Source organism: Egretta garzetta, unplaced genomic scaffold (assembly GCF_000687185.1).
Source record: "Egretta garzetta isolate BGI_Z169 unplaced genomic scaffold, ASM68718v1 scaffold417, whole genome shotgun sequence".
NCBI classification, from domain to species: Eukaryota; Metazoa; Chordata; class Aves; order Pelecaniformes; family Ardeidae; genus Egretta; species Egretta garzetta.
The window spans coordinates 1,583,775-1,599,046 of NW_009260227.1; the positions used below are offsets into that span (position 1 = coordinate 1,583,775).

General features: G+C 55.8%; 1 protein-coding gene across 1 annotated transcript in view; it reads left to right on the plus strand.

Annotated features, from left to right (window-relative positions):
• Positions 1 to 15,018, plus strand: part of NOTCH1 (notch receptor 1) — a 23,201-nt gene extending 8,183 nt beyond the window's left edge. The window contains exons 7-29 of the mRNA XM_035897652.1: positions 1 to 35; positions 814 to 1,006; positions 1,251 to 1,396; positions 1,713 to 1,826; positions 2,835 to 2,954; positions 3,215 to 3,367; positions 3,808 to 4,036; positions 4,200 to 4,401; positions 4,550 to 4,703; positions 4,940 to 5,124; positions 5,322 to 5,454; positions 5,898 to 6,017; positions 6,126 to 6,238; positions 6,781 to 7,352; positions 8,081 to 8,509; positions 9,309 to 9,457; positions 10,107 to 10,323; positions 10,670 to 10,760; positions 11,037 to 11,202; positions 11,940 to 12,235; positions 12,581 to 12,728; positions 12,841 to 12,938; positions 13,396 to 15,018. Of these exons, the coding sequence (XP_035753545.1) occupies positions 1 to 35; positions 814 to 1,006; positions 1,251 to 1,396; positions 1,713 to 1,826; positions 2,835 to 2,954; positions 3,215 to 3,367; positions 3,808 to 4,036; positions 4,200 to 4,401; positions 4,550 to 4,703; positions 4,940 to 5,124; positions 5,322 to 5,454; positions 5,898 to 6,017; positions 6,126 to 6,238; positions 6,781 to 7,352; positions 8,081 to 8,509; positions 9,309 to 9,457; positions 10,107 to 10,323; positions 10,670 to 10,760; positions 11,037 to 11,202; positions 11,940 to 12,235; positions 12,581 to 12,728; positions 12,841 to 12,938; positions 13,396 to 14,871 (5,539 nt within the window). The 3' untranslated portion in view covers positions 14,872 to 15,018. The remainder of the gene's footprint in view (positions 36 to 813; positions 1,007 to 1,250; positions 1,397 to 1,712; positions 1,827 to 2,834; positions 2,955 to 3,214; positions 3,368 to 3,807; positions 4,037 to 4,199; positions 4,402 to 4,549; positions 4,704 to 4,939; positions 5,125 to 5,321; positions 5,455 to 5,897; positions 6,018 to 6,125; positions 6,239 to 6,780; positions 7,353 to 8,080; positions 8,510 to 9,308; positions 9,458 to 10,106; positions 10,324 to 10,669; positions 10,761 to 11,036; positions 11,203 to 11,939; positions 12,236 to 12,580; positions 12,729 to 12,840; positions 12,939 to 13,395) is intronic.
• The last annotated feature ends 254 nt before the right edge of the window (positions 15,019 to 15,272 follow it).

The following is a 15,272-nucleotide window of genomic DNA, read 5'->3' on the forward strand; positions in this document are numbered from 1 at the left end:
TGGCTACGAGTGCACCTGCGAGCCGGGGTACACAGGTGAGAGCAGGGGCACGGTGGCCACTGTGGCACCCTGGAGACCTGGTCTGGATTCAGCCTTGCACCAGGGAGCCCTAGGATGTCCCCTGTGCCCGCAGCGGTGCAGGGGTGCCTGCAGCTGGTGGTGCCCCACACAGCCAGGGCGAGGTGCAGCGAGGAGGGGAGATGCTGCCATCCCACTTGCTGGAGGTTTTGCACCCTCCAGCGCTCCTGCTTGTTCAGGAGGGTGACCCTGGCTCAGGCCGAAATCAAAGGGGTGTCTGGTGCCACAAACTCGACTCCTGCTGCGCCCACTCCCATGGGTATCAGGTTGCCGCCTTGTCTGACTGGTTTGTTTGATCACTGCTGGAAATGGTGGAGAGCTTTGATGGGAGCAGCCCCCGCCTCTCCCCGCTTGCGCGGCCCCTTGTCCTCCTGCCCGCCGGGAGCTGCAATAAAGCCCGGCTTTGTTGGCCGTGGCAGGTAGGGTTACAGGCTGAAACCGACTCCCTTCGTTATTCCCTCCTGGACCAAACGAGCCCAGGGTACAGCCTCTTCCCAGTCATGTTTAATTAAGCCAGGCGGGCGATGCAGGGGGGTGTGAAGTCACCCTACCTAGAGGGCAGCCCGCTCCTACGGCACACGTGTGCCTGGAGATTCGAGCCTCCGGCCGTTCCCCGGGTGGCTGCAGGGGGACCTGCCCGGTGGGTGCCCCCCGGGAGGCGGCACGTGCCCACTATGCCGTGCCATGCATCCTATGGGGTAACGTTGCATTGCCCCCCCGCCTCGCCTTTCCTAGGGCGTATGTGCAACATCAACATCGACGAGTGCTCCAGCAACCCCTGCCACAACGGGGGCACCTGCAAGGACGGCATCAACGGCTTCACCTGCCTCTGCCCCGAGGGCTTCCATGACCCCAAGTGCCTGTCCGAAGTGAACGAGTGCAACAGCAACCCCTGCATCCATGGGAAATGCCACGACGGGCTGAACGGGTAGGCTGGAGGCTGCGGGGGCCACTGGGACCAAAGGGCTACTCAGCAAAGTCGGAGCTAGCAGCCGGGCAAGCGGCCATCCCTGATGCCATTGCTTGTCCGTGCTCTGTGCTAGTCCCAGGGGATGTTTCCCTGAAAAATGCGATTAGGAACTTGGGCTTTGCTGCGTAAATGATGGCTGGTGGAGCTGGGAGGGTCAGGTTGGACCAGATCCTGTGCTTTATGCCCCAATTTTTCCCCAAAGCTACAGGTGTGACTGTGACCCAGGCTGGAGCGGGACAAACTGCGACATTAACAATAACGAGTGTGAGTCCAATCCCTGCATGAACGGTGGCACCTGCAAGGACATGACCAGCGGCTACATCTGCACCTGCAGGGAGGGCTTCAGCGGTAAGGGTGCAACCAGGGATGCTGCCCCGTCCCCCCCCCATGCTGGGGCCTGGGTAGGAGTTCTGGGTGGGGGTCCCCGTGACACTGGACAGGCTGGAGGCTTTGCTGTGGGGATGGCGGAGACCCCGGGTCTGGGTGGGAGACGTGACAGTGCAGCCAGTTTGGGGACCCTTGAAGTTTGAGCACCCGTGGCTGGAGCTGAGAGCAGGAGGCTCTTCCAGGGCAATGGGTGGGCCATTGCCACCTCATCCCCACCGTACCCTCAGCCCCCTCCCACCTCCATCGCAGTCACTTTTATCTGTTTTTCTTAACGCAGGACCCAACTGCCAGACCAATATCAATGAATGTGCTTCCAACCCCTGCCTGAACCAGGGCACGTGCATCGACGATGTCGCTGGCTACACCTGCAACTGCCTCCTGCCCTACACAGGTGAGGGGGAACACCCTGCGCCCCCCAGGCCCTCGCCGGGGCTCCACGGGGCTGCTGCTTCGGGTGTGACAGCAAATTGGTCCCCTCTGCATGTGGAAGGAGCCAGCACCAAGCGCAGAGGCTTCCCTTGCACTGCCCCAACATGGGGCTGGCCGTGGCCGTGGCTCCACCTCCCCGTGCCGTGGCGCAGCTGGAGGAAATTTGGAGGAGCTTTAGGAAGCAGCCAGGCAGAGCTTCCTCCCTTGTCTTCTTCCTCCTCCTCCTCCTGGAGGGCACTGAGGCAGTGGCTTGGCTGCAGCCTGCACCCGGGGCAGCAGCAGCAGGCAGCCACCCCACTCACACCCCACCGTCCTGGGGGGTTGGCGCTGCCGGTGGCCCCGTTCTCCTGCCATGATGCTTGCGCTGGAAAAAGCGAGTCGAGGCCGAGGGGCCAGGGGATTCTGCTGAGCCAATTCCTGTTTGCCGGCCTCCCGCTTCCGCTCGCGCAGAGCAGCAGCCGGTGCACAATTGCAGGAAGCTGTGAGCCGTTTCCTGCCCTCCGCAGTGGCCGTAGAAACCCCTGGGGGGACGGGGACGGGGCGGGCGGAGAGGGGAAGGCTCTGGAAAATAGCAAAGGCCAGTTCGGGAGATACTGGCTGACAGGGAAGATAAGGGTTCGGAGGGAACGTGTCCCTTGGCTGGATGTAAACAGGAAAAGTGGCTGAGAGGGACAGGAGGGGAGCGCAAGGGGGGAAAGACACCCTGAGCTGCGCTTCCCTGCCAAAGGAAGCGTGCAGCGCTTTAATGCAGCCCAGATTGCCAAGGCTTAAAGGATTCATGGGGGGCCTGGGGTCACGGGGGACCACGGATGGAGGAGGTGGCCCCAGCTGGGCTGCCCTGGGGCAGTGGGGGAAGCCCAGAGCCTGCCCCAGGGCTGGCAGCAGCCCAGGGCGGGGGACAAAGGTAGCGGGGTCTTGGGCCACCCATTATTTTGGAGAAGGGTGTCAGCGGGTGCTTTTGCCTGTGCAGGAGCCACCTGCGAGGACGTGCTGGCCCCCTGTGCTGGTGGCCCCTGCAAGAATGGCGGCGAGTGCCAGGAGTCAGAGGACTACGAGAGCTTCTCCTGCAGTTGCCCCTCTGGCTGGCAAGGTAGGGGCATGGCCCAGCTGGGGAGCAGCAGGCAGGCGGCTGCCTGCGTGCCCTGCCAGGCGGGAGCAGCCTCACGTGGTGCCCAGCCTCAGGGAGGGTCCTGACCTGCCCAGGGCTCAGCCAGGTGGACGGGACGAGGCCATTGCCCGCACCCCTTGGTGAGGGTGGTTTGCTGCGAGCGGTACCCAAGATGTCATCGTCCCCGGGGCTTTTGCCAGCGCCTCCAGCCCATGCGGTCCCTGTCCCGCTTTGTCCTGCAGGTCAGACGTGCGAGATCGACATCAATGAGTGCGTGAAGAGCCCCTGCCGCAACGGGGCCACGTGCCAGAACACCAACGGGAGCTACCGCTGTGCCTGCAGGACCGGCTTCTCCGGCCGCAACTGCGACACCGACATCGATGACTGCAAGCCCAGTAAGAGCAGGGGCCAGTCTGTGGACCGTGCTCAGCCTGGTCCCGAGCCATCGGCTTCTCTGCCCCTCCTGGGGCTGGGACACTCCTCCCTGTGCACGGGCGAGCCCCGTCCGCTGCTTTGGCCTGGGCTGTGCTGCAAGCCCTGCTCAGGCTTTCGGGCATCTCGAGCACGTGCCAGTCGAGCTGCGTCAGTCCAAGGCCAGGTGGGAGCTGGGGGGAGAGTGACGTGCAGGCAGTCAGCAAGTGTGTCCCATGTGCCCTCCTTGTCCCCAGCCCCGCAGTGGGGCCAGGCTGGTCTCTGCCTGGTCCATGGGCTGTGTCCCATCCCTCGGCATGGCCAGGGGTGTGTGCAGGGACAGTGCTGCAGGGCAGCTCCCGGGCAGGGCTGCTGTACCGGGGCTGGACCGTTGCATCTTCACATGCATGTTCCTCCTCTCCAGATCCGTGCCACAATGGTGGCTCCTGCTCCGATGGTGTCGGCATGTTCTTCTGCGAGTGCCTGGCTGGTTTCCGTGGGCCCAAGTGCGAGGAGGACATCAATGAGTGTGCCAGCAACCCCTGCAAGAACGGTGCCAACTGCACCGACTGCGTCAACAGCTACACCTGCACCTGCCCCTCTGGCTTCAGCGGCATCCACTGCGAGAACAACACGCCTGACTGCACGGAGAGGTACAGCCCAGCGTGGCTCCTGCCGCGGACGCAGCCTTTGTCAGGGCTGGAGCAAGGGGCCGAGGTCCCTGCGCTGCCCCATAGCTCTGGGCCAGTTTGGGTGGGCTTTGGCGTGGAGCACGACCAGCGGTCACTCACAGGGATGTGATGTCTGTGTTCCCAGCTCCTGCTTCAACGGTGGGACCTGCGTGGATGGCATCAACACCTTCACCTGCGTCTGTCCGCCCGGCTTCACGGGCAGCTACTGCGAGCATAACATTAACGAGTGTGACTCCAAGCCATGCCTGAACGGGGGCACATGTCAGGACAGCTATGGGACGTACAAGTGCACTTGTCCCCAGGGATACACCGGGCTCAACTGCCAGGTAGAGGAGCCTTGGGCTGTCAGCTGCTGACCCCAGTGTCCGTCCATGCGTGCTGGCTGTGGGGATTTTGGGGGGGGTCACTGCAATCTCCAATCCTGCGGAAACCCTGCTGGGTCCTGACCCCCATCTCATGCTCTGCTCCCCCCAGAACCTGGTGCGTTGGTGCGACTCCTCTCCCTGCAAGAACGGAGGCAAATGCTGGCAGACCAACAACCTGTACCGCTGCGAGTGCAACAGCGGATGGACAGGGCTTTACTGCGATGTCCCCAGTGTCTCCTGTGAGGTGGCTGCTAAGCAACAAGGTAAGACCCTGCCATGTGGGGTCCCCAGGTGCCCTCCATACTGGGACATGCTCGGTTCTCTTGGTGTAGGGATCTTTGGCACAACCAGAATGATCTCAAGGGTCGCTGTAACGTGCACCCCCCGAGGCTGCAGTCCTGGCTGCGATCCCCGGTGGGATGCCCGGTGGCCAGGACGTGACCCTGCTGTGCATGGGTGTCACCGAGGTCCCCGCATCTCACTCTCCTCTCCCTGGCAGGTATCGATGTAGCTCATCTCTGCAGGAATTCGGGGCTCTGCGTGGACACCGGCAACACTCATTTCTGCCGCTGTCAGGCCGGCTACACCGGCAGCTACTGCGAGGAGCAGGTGGATGAGTGCTCCCCAAACCCCTGCCAGAACGGAGCCACCTGCACGGACTACCTGGGAGGCTACTCCTGTGAGGTGGGTGCCATGGGGGCAGAGATGCACGGGGGAAGAAGCACCAGTTACTGCTTTTCTGCTGCCCAAGGAGCTGCCCCACCTTCAGGCTGGATCAGGGCCCCTTTACCAGATTGAAGGCTGGGGTGCTGGCTGTGCTCCTGCAGCCGTGTGGGAATTGAGTGAACCTCTCTGATAGCTCCCCCCTTCCCTCCTTGTAGTGTGTGGCTGGTTATCATGGAGTTAACTGCTCAGAGGAGATCAATGAGTGCTTGTCCCACCCGTGCCAGAATGGAGGAACCTGCATCGATCTCATCAATACCTACAAATGCTCCTGCCCCAGAGGAACTCAAGGTAAATTAATTCCCCAGGCTGGGGCATTAGTGGGCTGAGCGTAGATATCCTTGGTATCTGCTCATTAGCTGCTCGGGCTAGCAGAAGCAAATGCAACAGTCGAGGTTTGTGTTTGCTTGCGAGCTTAGCCATCAAGGCCACGCAACCTTGGACGTGAGCTGCGCGGTGCTGCGAGCCTCCTGCTAGAGCGGTGGCTCAGACTGCCATTGAATTGGTCAGGCTCAGCCCCTTCGCCAGGAAGGTTCACACAAGGGCACCCCGATACTGTTTGATGAGCTGTGTGGGTTGTTCCCCCATTTCTCTAGGGGTGCACTGTGAGATCAATGTGGATGACTGCAGCCCTTTCTTTGATCCTGTCACCCTGGGGCCCAAGTGCTTTAACAATGGCAAGTGCACGGATCGGGTAGGTGGCTACAGCTGCATCTGCCCCCCTGGCTTTGTAGGGGAGCGCTGCGAGGGAGACGTCAACGAGTGCCTGTCCAACCCCTGCGATGCCCGCGGCACCCAGAACTGCGTGCAGCGGGTCAATGACTACAAATGCGAGTGCCGACCTGGCTACGCAGGTGAGCGCCGCGTCCCCCCTGCTCCCAGTGCCCAGCCCTGCAGCCCCCGGCCACCCACGCATCTCGCACGCCTTCCTCTGCTCCTCACATGCTCCTCTCCCTCGGCAGGCCGTCGCTGTGACACCGTGGTGGATGGCTGTAAAGGCAAACCCTGCAGGAATGGTGGAACGTGCGCGGTTGCCAGTAACACTGGCCGTGGCTTCATCTGCAAATGCCCCCCGGTAGGTACCTGCTCCTCTCCAGCTGTGAGCATGGGATGTCAAGCGGGCCCTTCAAGTCAGCCCCTTGCACAGAGGGCCAGTCAAGGGGCCAGTTTAACCCCTACGTCTTCCCTGGCTGGGGTAGCCAGGGGTAAGCATGGAGAGGAAGATGCTTTTCTGTGGGTGCTGGCTGGAGGGAGGTGTATCCGTAGATGCGTACCCTCCTCCCTTGCAAGGAGACTGGGTGAGGGTCAGGGAGAAGGAGGTGGCTCAGCCCTGCAAGTACGATGCACAGCTCTGTAGGACAGACCTTTGCCGGGTTGAGCATTATTTGCACCGCGTAAAGGCGGAGCAGGCAGCTATGGAGAAGAGCTCCCTTCATTTTGAGGGGGATGCTCTAACGGGGTTTACGTTCTAGATTATTCTTGCCCATCACTAGTTTCGGAGGATGTGCCCTGATTCGCTGGGTCTGTGCCAAGTTTCCCAGAGCACACGCGTGTGTTGGGCTGCTCGTAGGACAGTGTCACTGATGCTGGCTCCCTCTTTGCTGTCACCACCCCTAGGGATTCGTGGGTGCCACCTGCGAGAATGACTCCCGCACCTGTGGGAACCTGCACTGCCTGAACGGTGGCACCTGCATCTCTATCCACAAGAGCTCCAAGTGCATGTGCATGCCGGCCTTCACGGGTCCCGAGTGCCAGTACCCGGCCAGCAGCCCCTGCACATCCAACCCCTGCTACAACGGGGGCACCTGCGAGTTCTTCAGCGATGCCTCCCCCTACTACCGGTGCAACTGCCCTGCCAACTTCAACGGCCTCAACTGCCACATCCTCGACTTTGATTTCCAAGGAGGGATCGGGCAGGATATCATCCCACCCAAAATTGAGGAGAAGTGCGAGATTGCAGTTTGCGCCGGGTATGCCGGCAACAAGATCTGTGATGGGAAATGCAACAACCATGCCTGTGGCTGGGACGGGGGCGACTGCTCCCTCAATTTCAACGACCCCTGGAAGAACTGCTCCCAGTCTCTGCAGTGCTGGAAGTACTTCAACGACGGCAAGTGTGACTCTCAGTGCAATAATGCTGGCTGCCTCTACGATGGATTTGACTGCCAGAAATACGAAGGGCAGTGCAAGTAAGTGGCTTGCTCATTGACTCTCTTCTTTTAAGGCCATGACCTCTGTGCTGATCATCTGGGGGTATTTTCTGGTTGCATCTGCTAAAGCTCCTAAGTGCAGACCTGTTGATCACGCTCTACACCCTGTTCTGCTGCCTATGGGGCTGCAACTCAAGCAACCACACTTCCCTGGGATCTTGCTGAGTTTATACACACTTGGGAGCTCTCAGGGTTTGGCTCATTCCAGATGGCCTCCCTGTCCTTGCCTGTGTCACGCCGTAGAAGTCAATTCTCCAACTCACAGTAGTAACACAGTGAGTTTCAGCGTAGGGAGACCCCAGATGGAAGAGCAGCCGGAAAAGACGATGATGTTGGCATCCAGGCATTTACCAAACATTGTCTTTGGCAACAGCAGGAACATAATCCCAGGTTCCTGGACTCTGGTCTGAGTAACTATTCTGTGTCCTCACGTCTTCTCTGAGTCAGAGTACTTTGTCCCTTTTTCTGGCATCTAAATTGCAACTTATAATTTAACGGCCGCTATCTTTCACCTGCAGAGGGGAATGCTTCACAGCACTGCACGGAACAGTTGCCTTCTATTTAAACTGGCTTAGTGTCTCTCAGGATGAAGAATATTTATACAAACGAGAGGTCCTTCTGGACCACCGCTTAATTTCTCAGCAGATAGGTAATATGCACGGTACTCGGTCTATTCATTCCTCTGCTTTTCTTTTTCTTCTGCCTAGCCCTCTGTACGATCAGTACTGCAAAGACCACTTCTCAGATGGCCACTGTGACCAGGGCTGCAATAATTTTGAGTGCGAATGGGATGGTCTGGACTGTGCAAACAACATGCCCGAGAAGCTTGCGGATGGCACACTGGTGGTGGTGGTCCTGATCACTCCCGAGAACCTGAAGAACAACTCTTTCAACTTCCTGCGGGAGCTGAGCCGCGTGCTGCACACCAACGTGGTCTTCAAGAAGAACCCCAAGGGGGAGTACATGATCTTTCCATACTATGGCAATGAGGAGGAGCTGAAAAAGCATTACATCAAGAGGTCAACAGAGGACTGGTCAGATATGTCTAGTGCTGTCATCAACAAGGTAAAGAGCAGCCTCTACTCCAGGGCTGGCAGAAGGCAGAAGAGAGAGCTCGATCAGATGGACATCAGAGGGTAAGGGGGACCAATGGGTTCCTTTTTCACCGAGCAGCATTTGTTTTCTGTGTTGATAATAGTAACTCGCTAGAAAGGGAAGGATGTAGGCCAGATAATTGTATTTGGATGTCGCTTTCTGTGTGAATAGAAACCGGATTTCGCTCTCATGTGGGAAAAGCGAGTGATTGCTCAGGAATCCCTGATACAATGCTGCGCCGACTCTCACGATTGAAGGGGTCCTGTGTATTGTTGGGAGCTGGGGCTGGGCTGGGTGGGACCTGGAAGCAGAGGTTGGCCTGACCGACTGTCTGACTTCAGGAAGTCATTAAGTTAAGCCTCAGTTTCTCCCTGGGAAATGCTTTCTAGAGCTTTGTTGTAAAACTCAATTACTGCAAACTGTGTTTTGAGATCTTTGGTATAAACACATAGATCTAACCTTCTCCCTCTCTGCGGGCTCAATCAAAAGCCACCAAAAGCAAAGGAGTCAGAGCAGCGAAACTGATGTGAAAAGCTCTGAAGGCTCCCAAGCAGCATTATTTAAGATACCATAGGGTCTGGGTAATTTTAAAACATCGTGAAGCAGAGAGACTCCCTTCCGTTCCTGTAGATAAGGAGTTAGATTTCACAGTACTCGTTGAAGCAAATCCAATAGACCATGAGTGTGAGCTGCAGGGCTTGGGCCACAGGGAAGCCAGGAGATGGGTTCCCACCTTCTAATTCCCACTGATGGGGGGTTAAGGCGGGAAGGGAGACGGGGCTCGTCCGTCTGCAGCGTGGTCGTTGCTCCGCGTTTCTCATTGACTCTTCCCTTGCACAGATCCATCGTCTACTTGGAAATTGATAACCGCCAGTGCATCCAGTCGTCTTCCCAGTGCTTCCAGAGCGCAACCGATGTGGCGGCGTTCCTGGGTGCCTTGGCCTCCCTCGGCAACCTGAACATACCCTACAAAATAGAAGCCGTTAAAAGTAAGTAGGGCTGGTTGGCTGGGGAGGACAGACAGCCAAAACTTCGCAGCCTTACGCGTGTTTAGCTATCCATCGGCTGGCTGCATTTGAGCACAGTCTGGTTTTAGTAACCTTGCATCTTTTTTTTTTTTTTCTTTCTTTAAGTCTGTTCTTTAAAAAAAATATTGCAAAACCAGTTTATTGTTTTTGCTTATTCCAGGTTTATTTCAAAATCATTATCACTATAGAACTTATTAAAAAAAAAAAAAAAACAAAAAAAAAAAACAAAAGAAAAGAAAAAGAAAACCCAACCAGCTCCAATCAATCAGTGACATGCAAGGAGTTGAAGTTTGTATCTTGAAAATCCCCCCTAAATCCTTTTGTCTTAACAGCTCAATGCAAGCGCAATGATTTGAAGTTTGCTAATCCTTTTCCTTAAAGGAGAAAAAAGTGAAGCTGTCTCCTGATGCAGGCTGGCTTGTGCAGCCGAGAATTTGCCGATAGTTTGCAATTCTGATTAATAGCGTATAAAATGACCTTATTTTGGGGGGGCTGATTTAGATCAGACTTAGGTACCTCTATTAACTAATTTTCCTTCATTTCCACTCTGTCACCGGTTTGCTATGCAGCTTAATGTCTCAGCATCTCTTTGTGCCCCACTGTTTTGTAGGTGAAACAGCTGAGCCCACAAAGAACTCCCAGCTGTATCCTATGTACGTGGTGGTGGCTCTGCTGGTCTTGTTTGCTTTCATTGGAGTGGGAGTACTGGTGTCTCGTAAGCGGCGCAGGGAGCATGGGCAGCTTTGGTTCCCAGAAGGCTTCAAAGTGACAGAGTCAAGCAAGAAGAAGCGACGAGAACCACTTGGGGAGGACTCTGTTGGACTGAAGTGAGTAATTTGCTTGCTAACCTGTTAAACGCAGCGCAGCGGGGCTGCTCGGGGCTCTTCTGAAAGAACCCGTTGGAGTTTCGTTCTCTAGTGCATCGTGTTGGCGTAGCGGGGAGGAGAAAAATCAGGTTTTGTAAAGTTCTGCATGGGGAAAAACAGTGTTCCCATCCAGAGGAGGTTTTTAAATGCTTCGTGGTCCGTTTGCACTTGGTAAAAAATGAAATGCAACCTGAGGGGGAATCTCCTGGATGATTCCTCTTTCAGTTTGTGCGTGTAGATAAGCACTGTTCATCACAGACTAGTTCCGGCAGAGGAGCTAATTTTGTGTATGGTTTTATTTTTAAAGACCCCTCAAAAATGCTTCAGATGGCACGCTGATGGATGACAACCAAAATGAGTGGGGTGATGAGGAGACCTTGGACACCAAGAAGTTCAGGGTAAGCTCACTGCCACATTCCCTTTCTGTGCTGCAAGTAGGCGCTCGCTGGGTTTTGTCACGGAAGGAGCAGGGCGCTGCGGAAGGCAGCAGAGCAGAGGGACCCTCGGGGGCCCAGCCCGCGCCGTGTGTCACTGCTGCCGGCTCCTTCGCAAACCTGCGTGTGACAAGCGCGCCTTTGAGACTCGCCGAGCTTCCCACGCTAGGGCTCAGCCCCCTCCTCCCACCCTGACTTGTGCGCGTTGCTCGGTGCTCATTTCCCACTGTCGTTCCTCAGTTCGAGGAGCAGGCGATGCTGCCTGACACGGACGATCAGACGGATCACAGGCAGTGGACCCAGCAGCACCTGGATGCCGCTGACCTGCGCATATCCTCCATGGCACCTACGCCACCGCAGGGGGAGATCGATGCAGACTGTATGGATGTCAACGTCAGAGGTCCCGGTAAGGTGGACTCCTTTCACTTCTGTGCTGCTTCTCAGCTAATCTAAAATCCTCTCTTAGCCCTTGCAGGTGAGCAGTCCCAGACAGCCCTACCTGTCTCTATTGCTGGTACGGAGTCCCTGCTAGCCATTCTGCATCACATGGTTGCCATTGTGCAGGATTTAGAGATAGACCCTGCCACATCTTGTTTTCCATGAGATCTCTTTTGTTTAATCACTGAGGTAGAAATCAGAGAATATAGGAGAAGCACCTCTTAAAACATCCAGCTTATCTGTCTGCCGCTCCTAGACTCTCCTCCTCCCACCAAACTGCACATTTCACAATCTTTTCAGGTTTTTAAATATATTAATAGCTAATAGGCTTTTACATTATTACAAGCATTTGGTCTTCCCCACACCTGTGCAATTGTCTTCTGAAATAAGAAAAATATTTAAGGCTGCGCTGTACCATACTCGAGTTTGCTTTGAGCAACCTTCCTTATAAATTGCACCTTATATATTAGTGTGTGAGCTAGCAGATGAAACAGGAAAAGCAGTGAGTGGTGAGATACCACTAAGGAATTTCAGATCCATATCAGAGGAAGGATATTCGTGTTTGATGTTTAGAACCAGTCAGGAACTCAGTCTTGATGCACCCAGGAGAATAAGCATCTATCGCAGATGGAGCATCTTGCTGAGCCGCCTGCATTACAGAAGGGTACAAAGCCTTTTTTCACCAAGTTCCCCTGTGCTTTTCAGATGGCTTCACCCCCCTCATGATCGCCTCGTGCAGCGGAGGAGGGCTGGAGACGGGCAATAGCGAAGAGGAAGACGATGCTCCCGCTGTCATCTCAGATTTCATTTACCAAGGCGCCAGCTTACACAACCAGACTGACCGCACCGGCGAGACGGCGCTGCACCTGGCTGCCAGGTACTCCCGCTCGGACGCTGCCAAGCGCCTGCTGGAAGCCAGTGCCGATGCGAACATCCAAGATAACATGGGCAGGACGCCCCTCCACGCCGCCGTCTCTGCCGATGCCCAAGGAGTCTTCCAGGTAATCGATCCTTTTGCTGCCGGTCTCAGGGTTTTCTGGGGAAAGCGCTGGTGCTACGTGTTGAGTCAGCGACACGGCGGAGCTTATGGCAGGGTCTCCAGCTTGCCCTGGCAAGGCGTGGGGTGGAAGTCTTGAAAACTGAAGCCCCTGTTGTCTCAGGGCTGGGCATAGCGAAGCAGCAGCCCCGTAGCTGCCCTCCGATGTGCACCCCTAGATTGGGAAGGGGGACTGGAGGGACTGGCCTCTGAAAGGGGTTGCAGGTCCTGAGACCTGGGCACCTGGAGCGTCTGCTGTCTGTCCCTCCTAACGTTTGTGTTTCCTGTGCTTCGGCCCTTGTCGCGGCAGATCCTGATTAGGAACAGAGCAACCGATCTTGACGCCCGAATGCACGACGGGACCACTCCTCTGATCTTGGCCGCTCGCTTGGCTGTGGAGGGGATGTTGGACGATCTCATCAACTGCCACGCAGACGTCAATGCCGTGGATGATCTAGGTACTGTAGGCAACTAAACCATGGGCTCCCTCAGAGGTGGAAGGGAAGGGCTGCTTGCTGTTACGCTTACCACTCAATAATGTGTGTTGTCTGTTGTGGTCTTCCTCCGTAGGCAAGTCGGCACTGCACTGGGCAGCTGCTGTGAATAACGTTGAAGCCGCAGTAGTCCTCCTGAAGAACGGTGCCAATAAGGACATGCAGAACAATAAGGTAGGGGTCTCCTGGGGTGACATAGGCAAGGAAAGAACCATTTGGAGAGGCTGTTAAAGGGTAATTTTTGCCTAAAATACAACATTGTTTGGCACCGAGACTCTGATTTGATTGTTCTGCTGTGAATAAAGCTGTTGGATTTAGCTCAAAGCAGCATTGTGGGATCCAGTCCTACGGGTGATGTTGAGGGGCCGTGCAGTGCTTGGTGAGCAGTATGGTACAGCGTTAGTGTGGCCATCTCCTCGCACATTCTGGGTCACTCGTTGGGTTCCTTCTTTAATATCAGTATAAGGACATGGCTCAGCAGGGTAGGAACAAGCAGCAGCAAAACCTCACCAGAGGAGAGATGATTACTGTCTCTGCCACCCAACTGCATGGCGTTGGGCATGGAGCTCAGGATAGTGTTAGCAAGGAGAATCTCTGAACTTAAACCTAACAATCTCTGCTGGGTTTCTAGGAGGAGACCCCACTCTTCCTCGCAGCCAGAGAAGGGAGCTATGAAACCGCCAAGGTCCTGCTCGACCATTTCGCCAACCGCGACATCACGGACCACATGGACCGGCTCCCACGGGACATTGCCCAGGAGCGGATGCACCACGATATCGTGAGGCTGCTGGATGAGTACAACCTGGTCCGGAGCCCACCGCTGCACAATGGCCCACTGGGGGCACCCACGCTGTCCCCACCGCTCTGCTCTCCCAACAGCTACATCGGCAACCTGAAACCCGCCGTCCAGGGCAAGAAGGCCAGGAAGCCAAGTACCAAGGGCCTGAGCTGCAATGGCAAGGATGCCAAAGACCTCAAAGCCCGGAGGAAAAAATCTCAAGATGGAAAAGGATGCCTGCTTGACAACTCCAGTGTGTTGTCTCCAGTGGACTCCCTGGAGTCGCCCCATGGGTACCTGTCGGATGTTGCCTCTCCGCCGCTGATGACCTCTCCATTTCAGCAGTCCCCTTCCATGCCTCTGAATCATCTGCCAGGCATGCCTGATGCCCACATGAGCATCAATCACCTCAACATGGCAGGGAAGCAGGATATGGCCATGGGAAACTCCAGCAGGATGGCCTTCGATTCAGTGCCGCCCCGTCTCTCTCACCTCCCCGTCTCCAGCCCCAGCACGGTGATGAGCAACGCCCCGATGAATTTCTCCGTCGGCGGAGCGGCTGGGCTGAACGGGCAGTGTGACTGGCTCACCAGGCTGCAGAATGGCATGGTCCAGAATCAGTACAACCCGATGAGAGGCAATATGCAACCAGGGGCGCATCAGCAGACGCAAAACCTGCAACACGGCATGATGACCTCCCTGCACAACGGCTTGCCCACCACGAGCTTGTCGCAGATGATGAGCTACCAGGCCATGCCCAACACCCGGCTGGCTTCCCAGCCTCACCTGATGCAGAGCCAGCAGCTACAGCAGATGCAGCAGCAACAGCTCCAGCAGCAAAACATGCAGCCGCAACAGCAGCCACAGCAACCCCAGCAGCAGCCGCCGCAGCAGCCGCCGCCGCCGCAGCAGCACCACAACCCCAGCTCCAATGCGAGCGGCCACATCAGCCAAAATTTCCTCGGTACCGAGCTGAGCCAGCCCGACATGCAGCCGGCGAGCAGCAGTACCATGGCAGTCCACACGATCCTGCCTCAAGATTCCCAGATGCTGCCCACATCTTTGCCATCCTCCCTCGCCCAGCCCATGACCACCACGCAGTTTCTAACTCCACCTTCCCAGCACAGTTATTCCTCCCCCTTGGACAACACCCCCAGCCACCAGCTCCAGGTGCCCGACCACCCTTTCCTAACGCCATCTCCGGAGTCGCCGGACCAGTGGTCCAGCTCATCTCCTCACTCCAACGTGTCCGACTGGTCCGAGGGCATTTCTAGCCCTCCCACGAGTATGCAGTCGCAGATGGGACACATCCCCGAAGCCTTCAAGTAAAAGACGGTGCTTCAGAGACACTGGCGCTCAGTGGGAGTTAGAAGGTCGAGGGAGATCTTTTTTAAAAGGACATTGGATGCTTTTATTAAAGGATCCTTTTTAAATATGTTTTTATTAAAAAAAAATAAAAAGACAAATTAATTCCTTTTTTTTAGTATTTATTTATGTACTTTTTATTTTACATGAAAACACTGCCTTTTTATTTATATGTTCTATTGTTAAGAACTCAATGTGGGACACCAGTTGTGTTTCAAGGAATCAAAAAATTAGGTTTTTATAGGATGTTCTCTTTTGTTTGGGGGGATTCATTGTGTTTGATTTGAGAGGAAATGTTTATGTAAAGCTATAAGCAGCAATTTGTGATTCTGAAATGCCATTAACTTATTTTTTTCTCTTTCGAC